At 38.6% G+C, this 10,701-nt stretch overlaps 1 protein-coding gene across 2 annotated transcripts in view; it reads right to left on the bottom strand.

Moving 5' to 3' along the window:
• Positions 1-4,107: 4,107 nt before the first annotated feature.
• Positions 4,108-10,701, bottom strand: part of LOC127645647 (phosphatase and actin regulator 1-like) — a 67,618-nt gene continuing 61,024 nt past the window's right edge. For both annotated transcript variants that reach the window (XM_052129322.1, XM_052129321.1), the window contains exons 12-13: positions 9,119-9,195; positions 4,108-7,691 (exon numbers count right to left, since the gene is read on the bottom strand). In XM_052129322.1, coding sequence (XP_051985282.1) covers positions 7,676-7,691; positions 9,119-9,195 — 93 coding nt within the window. In that variant the 3' untranslated portion in view covers positions 4,108-7,675. The remainder of the gene's footprint in view (positions 7,692-9,118; positions 9,196-10,701) is intronic.

Here is a 10,701-nt window from a genome sequence, read left to right as displayed (position 1 = left end):
TAAGAGCAGGGGAGTCATTACACTGATAAATTTGCATCTACAATTCAAATGTCTCAAACAGATTAAAGACAAATTAGGAAGAGTCATCATAGTTTTAGCAGAAATTCAGGGACGAAGTCTTATTTTGGCTAATATTTACGGAGCTAACGTTGATGATCAGGGCTTTTTTATAGATTTTGAAGGGATGTTGCAAGCCACTGGCACCCTTCATGATATGATATTTTTTGGAGGAGAATTTAATCTTTTGATGGACTCATTTAATCTGTTGTTGATTGCTCAGTTGGAAACATTTTAGTCTCAGATCACGCACTGGCGAGTTTAGAGGTGTTGCCACATATGGAGAAAAGGAAATCATATAGTTGGCGCTTTAATGTACCCCTTTAGCAAAATTCCAACTGTCACATATTCCCTGTTTTTGTCTAAACTTTTATGATGAAATTCTTGTTTAGTTCCCCTTTCCTGTTTCCTGTTAGTTTTGTAACTCTAAAGATCCCTTTACACAGTGGATAATGGGGGGAAGCCTTCCACTGTTCCTTGCGTCAAGCCTTCCACGGTTCCTTGCGTCAAGCCTTCCATGGCTCCTTGCTCCAAGCCTGCCATGGCCAATGGGCTAGCGCCCACGCCTGCCATGGCCAATGGGCCAGCGGCCACACCTGCTATGGCCAACGGGCCAGTGTTTACGCATGCCACGGGCAACGAGCCAACGCCCACGCCTGTCACGGCCAATGAGCCAGCGCCTATGCTTGTAGCCTCATCCACTCCTTTTACTATGCACCCTGCTATCTGGAAAAGGAGGAGAAGGAAAAGGACACCTTCTCCCCAGTCACTGCCAGTGCTCACGACCACGGAGGTCATTCCCCAGTCGCTGCCAGCGCTCGTGACCACAGAGGTCGTTCCCCAGTCTCAGCCTGTGCTCACGACCTCGGAGGTCGTTCTCCAGTCTCTTCCCATGCTTACGACCACGGAGGTCGTTCCCGGTCTCAGCCCATGCTCACAACCACGGAGGTCGTTCCAGAGTCTCTGCCAGTGTTCACGACCATAGAGGTCGTTCCCAAGTATCTACCAGTGTTCATGACCACAGAGGTCATTCCCAAGTCTCTGCCCATGCTCACCACCATTGAGGTCATTTCTCAGTCATCCAGGACTCTTACCCCCAAGCCTCCCATGTCTCTGCCTGCTATGGCTTCGCCCCTCGAGCCTCCCACGGCTCCGCCTTCCATGGCTTCGCCCCTCGCGCCTCCAACGACTCCGCCTTCCATGGCTTCGCCCCTCGCGCCTCCAACGACTCCGCCTTCCATGGCTTCACCCATCAAGCCTCTCCCGGCTACGCCCACAGAGTCTTCCACAGCTTCGCCTGATCCCCCAGAGTCTCCTCCTCCAACGGCTCCCGCTCCCCCATAGACTCCTCATCCAGCGGCTCCTCTCGCTCCTCCAGAGACTCTTCCTCCAGCTGTTCCACCTGCTCCTCCAGAGACTCTTCCTCCAGCTGTTACACCCGCTCCTCCAGAGCCTCCTCCTTCAGCGGTCCATCCGCCTTCCTAGAGACTCCTCTTACAGCGGCTCTGCCTTGCCCTCCTCCAGCGGCTCCACTGCCTGACCCAGTCCCTGCCCTGTGGCTGCCTCCCAGGCCTCCTGGCCCAGTCCCTGACCTATGGCTGCCTCCCAGGCCTCCTGACTCTGTCTTGGCCCTGTGGCCACCTCACAGACCTCTTGACTCTGTCTCGGTTCTGTGGCCGCCTCCCAGGCCTCCTGACCCTGTCTTGGCCCTGCGGCTGCCTACCAGGTCTCCTGACCCCGCCTGATCTTCTTTGGTCTCCTTGGTCTCCTGGCCGTCCGCCTGATCTGCTCTGGCCTGTTTGGTCTCCTGGCCAGCTCCTCTGGTCCGCAGTATCTTCTGTGGGCGTGGCTTGGGAGGCACTTAAGGCAGATCTTAGGGGGCGGATCATAAAGTATTCCTCATTCACCAAAAAATCTAAAGCATGAGAACTCGTGGAGTTGGAAGGGAATATTAAAAGTGCCGAGGCAGAGCTGAACCGAATGTTGTCTGATGGCCTCAGAGAATTGACCCAATTGAAATACAGATATAATACTATTTTGTCCCATAAGGTGGAGATTTGGCTATTCAAGGCAAGACAGTCTTACTCTGAGTTGGGGGACAAGGCAGGAAAACTTCTGACTAGATATATAAAACAAAGAGTCTTTTTCTACCATTCCCTCAGTGAAATCTGCCGGTGGTGAAATTGTTACCTTAGCCATTGATATTAATAATGCTTTTAAAGAATTCTATCTGGTTCTCTATAGTTCCACATCTTCGTCTACTAATGAGTATATTAGAAACTTTGTGGAACCATTAGAACTTCCTAAATTGATGGCTGAGCAAAAATAATATATTGATTCTTAGATAACCTTGGTGTGGATATTAAGGCCTTGCCTGATGGCTTGCCACTAAGTTTTTTAGATCGTATGCTACAAAATTGTCTCCACTTTTGCTAGAATCATTAAAGAATGGAAAGCTTCCACCAACCATGACACAAGCCTGGATCAGTCTGATTCTTTTTTTTCTCTGTTAACATTTTTTATTGATTCAAATAGTTGACAAAGAAAAACAAAACAAATATACATTAAATCAACATTTAACTTCCTCCCCCCAAAACTGGCAGAGGGGCAGTGGAGAGAAGTATAGTTTTAATTGTGTGTGCTTTATATATATATATATATATATATATATATATATATATATATATATAATGTTGTGTGTGTGTGTGTGTATACTTATTTGTGACCACAGGATTGTTTGTTGAGGGTCAGGTTTGGGTTGGGGACAGGTAATAGTGTGGGTTAAATGTTGATTCTGTGTATATATGTTTTTCTTTTCTTTATAATATATATGAATCAAGAACATACATATATATATATATATATACATATATATATATATATATATATATATATATATATATATATATATACACATAAAAAATATATTAAAAAGGCTGTCCTCTCAGCTACATGTACTAACATGTTGCTGAGCAAACCAAAGTCATGAACATAATCCTGTATTGAAACTGTATATGAAAATTAACTACTGTGAACTATTAACTATAGCTTCCTCATAGTGTAAAAATCTTCAGATTTATTGCTGAAATCATCACATCCCTTCAGCCCAACACATTAACAGCTGTGACAAATTATGCTATCATGTCAGTTTAACGCTTTCCCGTAGAACGTCCATGCGATCCCCACAAAAATCACAGGGCTGAATTAAATTAGCTCTTCGCATGGGGACTTATTTTTGTGCCAACAAACAACATTTGGTGCCATAATGCTGAATTTATAAAGTCGTATGAAGCAATCTCTTGTAAAAAAAAATCCTAAAGGCATGTGAAAAATATTCCTATAGGATTCCCAGACTCACCATTTGGAACCAGTTCTAAAGCATGGTAATGGGAATTCAATTCAATAGCCCCGTTCACACATGCAACCAGGTAAATTACAGGAAAATCATTGGGTTGCCTTTACTGGTAAATGTACCACATGTGCGGTTCACACATACCAGCAATATAGAAATGAATAGGTAATGATGCAACTTCTCTTAAAGGGAAATTGCCAGAGCAAAATTTACCAGTATTTTCTGTTCACACATGACTTCTAACCTGAAAAATGCAGTACATTTTCTGGAAAAGGCTGTATATGTGAAAGGGGCTATTGGGAATCAAATAAGATTCTACTGGATAAAACGAAATTCCTTAAGAATTTTGTGCAATTCTTTTTCAAAACTTGGGTTGTAGTGCAATAATTGTGCTCCTGGAGCAACAGGAGTTTCAAAATCCTGAAAAATATTTTTTAAATTCCTTTTGGTGTCAATGGCAACTACATTTGAACTGATCTGGAACCACATTTTAAGAGTTAGTAATAATCGTCAAGTTGTATTCTTAAACATGGAGTTTTTGTTTTATGTGAATTCAATGAATTATTTACATTTGGTGACATATGAAGTACAAAATGACAGGAATCATCAGCACATTTCTTGCTCAAATGGACTTCAGTCTGACAAAAGGGATAGAAAAATTATTTTTTCAATTGAAATCTCTTTTTCAATTGTATTTGAGATCAATAATTCCACTTTCATAACAAATTTACTTCAAACATTACAAATGAAAGATAAAATGTGCATATTAGGTTAAATGAAAGTGCATGCAGAAGACGTTTTTAGCGGAGTTGACTGGAGGTTTAATAATAAAACAGAATACTGGACATGGTTGAACAAAATTACAATTTTATATTCTCTTCATTGGCAATATCAAGTACTTTGTGCACATGCTGACACTTTGACCTTTCCAAAAGCTCACTGATTTTACGATGTCTGTTAACACGTTAATGTGAATTTGACCCATTGGCAACTCTAAACATGGTTTAAAAGAAAATAAATAATAATAAAAAAAGATAACCTCAATGCAGTCTACTTACTTGCATAACAAATGTAGCAAACTTCTTGTCATTAACATACTTTACAGTACTCAAGAGGAGCTGTAGTTTTACCACAGCAGGGTATTCATATACAGTAGAATCAAAAGAATTTGGACACTTAATCACACTAAAAAACATCTCATTGCCGTTGCATTACACGTAAAATACATCAAATCAAGCATATTTAAAATTATAATAATTATTAATAATTCATTAAGTGTATAAAAAAATATATTTTTATGTTTTGTTATGTAATGCAAATAAATGTTTGCATTTTAAAGTATGAGGCAGTGTCCAAATGCTTTTGCCCACTGTAGGGACAGAGAAAATAAAGACTAATAAAATGTTCATCAACGTAGTTCAAATTCATAAGTTACTAACAAAGAACCGACAGGACAGACACAGTTTGGAGAGGAAAATAGTTAATCAGTTCATCATCTACATATATTATAGACCAACCCCCTTCATGTCTATGACGTGGTTCATAAAAATAACTTCAACAAAGATTGAAAACAACAAAGCAGAAAAGAGCGTGTGATTTAAGTTCTGAAATATCTATATCTTAAGTACAGCAAAACAATCGAGAGTTATCAAGAAGAACTGATGAATGTCTATACTGTATCTTAATCTCAGCAATGAGTCATTATAGACCTGGATAAAATCAACCAGATATTGGTCAGTGCAAATTTTCAGATAATCACTGAGATGTTGCAAAAAGATCTTTGATTATTTATAAGAGCAACTTTGACATTATTCAGTCCCTAGTAATAAAATACTCACAGCAGCACTAATAAACAGTCACACTGTCAAAGCCTATGGTTTGTAATCACTTTCAAAACAACACAATCGAGTCATTAGACATGTGATCTTAATTTGCCTGATCATAATTAAACAGCTCATGCTGTAGTGTTCATTACAAGAGTCCAAAACTTTGCTATGACATACGAATGGGTGTGTCAGCGTTTAAACCCTGCAAAAACATCTGTAGTTTGTATTTGTACATTTATAAATAGTGAAAGTCTACATTACAATGCGTTTATCAGTTTACCCTTAAAAATAAATAATATAAAACAACAAAAGTAAAAAGACATAGACAGGCGAAATAATAATAAAAAAAATGCTCTCATTCACAATAATAATATTAATAATTAGAAAACTAATATTTATAATGAATTACTTTTTGGGAGATTTGCCTACATGAATATTGCTTAGTCTGAATAACATCAGAAAAAAAAAATATATAGAAGCAGACAAATGATGTGAAACTACTCAATAAAATTATATAAAAAAAAATAAACAAAAATATGCACACATAGACAGAGTCCAGCTCTACAATTGGTTTTTGGTTGTGCTGGATTTTAAGTGATTCAACCAAATAATGTTCATTCAAAGAACCTTTCATAAAAAGATCCACAAGAAAAGTACAGACATTCAAATTAAATTAATTTTAGATAAATAATAAACTTTATCAATCTCCTCTGTATGTTCCATCATGAGCGTTTCTTAAGCAAGCCCTTCAGTTTCCATTCTTTGAATAATGCACAATAAAAATATCCTTATAAATAATGTCATATTAACATCATGTACATTTGAATCAAGCACCGACAAATGACTCCAGATTTTCTAGAATTCACAGTTTGCCATGGAGATCCATGAAGTCGGAACGACGAGGATGTCGGGATGATGAACAAAATCTTTTTACTTGTAATTATTTTGATGGCTACGATGCATACAAACCAGCATGGGGCACAACACCATTCAAATCCAAGAGAAACAATGGGCCTCAATCGTGAAACACAAGCATCACATATCTGCATAAATCATTCGTAAAACTGTTGTTTCATAAATTGCTACAACAAATCTACGTAAATAGTTAATAAACCCACTGTTGTGTAAACTGATGCAATGTTTTCTGCATAAATCATTAAATAATTCTTGCGTAAATTGCTGAATGGGTTTACTGCTCAAATTATTCGTAAAATGATTTTTGCCAAAATTGTTGAAACGTTTTCTGCATAAATCGTACGTAAAACCATTCTTTCGTACACTGTTGAAAAGATTTCAGTGTAAATTGTTCATGAAACCATTCTTGCATAAATCGCTGCAACAATCTGTCAATTGTTCGCAATACCATTCTTGCATAAAAAGTTTCAACAATTTTTGTGTAAATAACAAAAAAAAAAACATACATTTCTGCAACAATTTCTGCATAACTTGCTCATAAAACCATTGTTTTTCCAACGTTTTCTGCATAAATCATTCGTAACATCATTCTTGCCAAAATTCTTGCAAGGATTTTCGGCAAAAATAGTTCATAAAACCGTACTTGCGTAAATCTTTGCAACCATTTTAGCAAAACGTTTTTCATAAAACCATTCTTGCATTAATCATCACAACAATTTCTGCGTAAAAGCATTCTTGCGTAAATCGTTGCATGGGTTTTCTGCATAAATCGTACGTAAAACAATTCTTTCATAAAATGTTGTAAAGATTTCTGCGTAAATTGTTGGTAAAACCCTTCTCTATATATTGTTGCTACAAGTTGTGTAGATTGCTTGTAAAACCATTCTTACGAAAATTGTCACAACGATTTCTGCTTAAATCTTTCATACAACCATTGTTGCGTAAATCATTGCAACAATTTCTACGTAAATTGTTTGTAAATACATCTTGCGAAAACTGTTGCATAAATGTCTTCAACCTTTGGTTTTACAAACCATTTATCCAGAAAATAGTGCTGCTCACATTTCGTGAATGCAATACATTGCACGAAATGCAGTCTGTGCAAAAGTATGCCATGTTGCAGAAGTGCTTCTAAGCGCTGAAAATGGCACCGCTCACAACCTGGGAATCAGATACAGATTAAGGTGTTTTTCTGATGTCTGCTGGCGTCATTGGGAGGGGAAATGTCATTTCCGCACAAGCAGAGCTGTCAATCAAAAATGTTTAATGGAGATTAATGTAATAAACGTAACTGTATGGATGCTTATAAAGGTGATTTCCATTGCAGATGTTCACAGGAGGTGGCACGGGACATTGCTACTACAAAAGCTCATCTGATGGTGATGGTAGTGTCCCAAGGAGTTTTACAGAAGGCATTTCAGACGTCTTGTTGTTTGTGAAGTTAGGTTCTTAGTTTGCTGTCCAGCACTTGTGTTTAATGTGGGAGAAATGGCCATCAGGCAGCAGTCCTCCAGTCAGTGGTGGTCTATGGTCTGTGAAACCTACAAGAGAGATCACAGAGACAATGGCATGAAAACACAACCTCCACTTAAGCTCTCGGTTACAAACTCCTATGAGAACCCCAAAATGCCTCTTTGATTAAACTAATTTAAAACAGTACTAAATGCCCTGACATTCTAAACTTCTTTAAAAAGGAAAGCAGGATGGACTTGGGGAGCTCAGCGAGTAAAGATGCTAACTACAACCCCTGGAGTTGCGAGTTTGAATCCAGGGAATGCTGAGTGATTTCAGTAAGGTCTCCTAAGCAACCAAATTGGCCCAGTTGTTAGGAAGGGTAGAGTTACATCGGGTAACCTCCTCGTGGTCACTATAATGTGGTTCTCGCTCTCGGTGGGGCACATGGTGAGTTGTGTGTGGATGCTGCGGAGAATAGCTTAAAGCCTCCTACCTATGTCTCTAAGGTAACGCGCTCAACAAGCCACGTGATAATATGCGCGGATTGACTGTTTCAGATTCGGAAGCAACTGAGATTCGTCCTCCGCCACCCGCACTGAGGCGAGTCACTACACCACCACGAGGACTTATAAACTAACTAATAAATAGATAAAAAGAAAAACAATTACTAAAGCTAAACTTATACATTTTTATACAATATTGTCGCAAGCAACAATGATCGGGGCCAAGCCTTGCTGGCATTCACTAAGCACAATGCAAAGTGCTCCAATACAACAGATGCAAAACTGCAAGACTAGCGGTAAGCGGAGTTCAAACACCAACCTGCTGATATCGTCTGACTCTGCATAACCCAAGAAATCCCAAAAGACACATTTGTTTTTATATATTTTTTGATCCGTTTGTGGCGATGTCACCAAACTTGACACATGTTCTCAAATCATGGATGCAATGAAGCATTCTAAATTTTGTTATGATAGGACAAAGCATTGCTGAAATACGACCTGACGTGACGTGACTTCAGCTTTATTCAGTAATGGTTGTGAAAATCAAAAATTATTTGTTATGTTTTATGTGGCTTGGTCTGAAGATCATGAGAAAAATCTGGTGAAAATTAGGCAGGACGAACAAAAAGAAAAAATAACTATTGTTCTTGGCCAAAGGGTTCAAAAGTATGAAAGTGAAACTTTGTGCTGATGGTGGCACTATAGAATTTGACTGGGAGACCCCAAATTTGGCCTGATGAATTTTGAGACCAGTGTGCCAAATTTCACAATTTCCCTACCTATGGTTCTATGGGCTTCCATTAACTCCCAAACAGAAGAATAATAATTGGTGCATGGCCACTTTAAATAATAATAATGCCAACAGATACAATTTAAAAAAGTAACAATTCAAATTGTTAAATTGAAATGGTGGAAAAAGGAGTTCAAAGTCAGTCTACTGGAGTTCATGTAGGATTTTACATTTGTAACCAAGTAAAACCTGTGATGTTATTTAGATCGTTGTCGTTCACCTGGTCAGATGTCTGCTGGACTCATGCACCTCCATCTCATGGCTCTTAAAATCATTCAGCTCTTTTCTGATAGCAGCCTGCAACGTCAAGAAATAACAGAGTAAAAAACAGTGAAGCTTTCAACACAGTTCATGCATCACTACACCTGCCTGAAACCCTTATAATATGCGCATACACACAAAACAAATGACCTCACTGCTTCCTCTCTTTCTACCAGTAAGATGAAGTACGTTGTTGTTGTTTTTATTTGATTTAACCATGGTTAAGGGGATTTTAGGCTTCTTGTGAAATCACAGCAGTGCTAAGCATCTCTGTTATCCCTTTGTTTATATAACAGTGTCATCATTACATAATGAAAGCTCAGTCGCAATCATCAGTACATGTACATGTCTCTCAACAAATATGATTCCTCATCACATGGCCCCTTAAACATAAAGCCATGTTTTTAATGACAATGTGTCCTTTTATTAAGTCTTAACCTTTTAATAAATCAAAAAGGCACTCAAGGCAGAACTATATTGTGAATATAGCTATTCCATTGCATGTCCTGTCTAACAACACCTGACTACACTCACGATATAGAGCGCTTTATAGATTAATCCCTTAAACTCTCAGTGGGCGGGGTCAATAGTGTGTAATATGTCTACACTTAAATGCTAAAGTCCCTGGAGACATAACTAGTCATTTGTAGAGCTGGGTAATATAGCCAAAAATATTCTCACAATATACATTTCACACCATTAAGGTGGAAGTTAATCATTCCACATGTTTGTTAGACCTCAAGAATGGATAAAAAATAACTAGTTTGTTTAAAAGTGAACTCAGGGTATTCTCAGTTTAGGATTTAATCCTACATAAGATGTGTGACCTTTCAATTAAATTTAGCCAATTTCATCATCTTCAGTGGATGTTTGACTCTACTGAAAGACTTCCTCATGACGCTCCACACTCCAGCTCAGTAGGTGGCGCTAATGCACCATAAAACTGGATTGCCAACTGCCAATAAACATCAAAAGATGATGACAAAAATATTTCCTTGTCTTTGACACTGATATGGATCATACATTTAGTTTAAACTAAATAACACATAAATATACAGCAATGGTTTTGATGTTGTTATTGCATTCAGTCGAAAGCTTATTCAGGAAACTAAAGCATCTCTTCCATAGGCATCCAATCAAAAGAAAAACCAACAACGACAACAAAAAAAACGACCTCTGGTCTCCTCGCCAGTGTACCACCTATAGAATGTCTATGGAACCGCAGTGTTATGCAACGCTCTGCAAATCTTGTAGGCTCCCTTGATGGAAGGCAAGTCTCAACGATAATAATTATTTCTACTGGTCCAGCCAAAATGTTCACTGGCCCCAACACAAAAATGACAAATAGCTGTTTCATGGCTTTAAAAAATATGTCTGAATATAATAATTATTTTTTTTAAACATATTTGATGTTTTTAATACAATGTCCCCCATGGGCCTGGGTAGCTCAGCGAGTATTGTCGCTGACTACCACCCCTGGAGATGCGAGTTCGAATCCAGGGCGTGCTGAGTGAGTCTAGTCAGGTCTCCTAAGCTTCCGAA

The sequence above is a fragment of the Xyrauchen texanus genome, chromosome 6 (assembly GCF_025860055.1).
Source record: "Xyrauchen texanus isolate HMW12.3.18 chromosome 6, RBS_HiC_50CHRs, whole genome shotgun sequence".
Classification (NCBI taxonomy): Eukaryota; Metazoa; Chordata; class Actinopteri; order Cypriniformes; family Catostomidae; genus Xyrauchen; species Xyrauchen texanus.
Note: the sequence above shows the minus strand (reverse complement) of the source record. Positions and strands in the feature narration are given on the sequence as shown.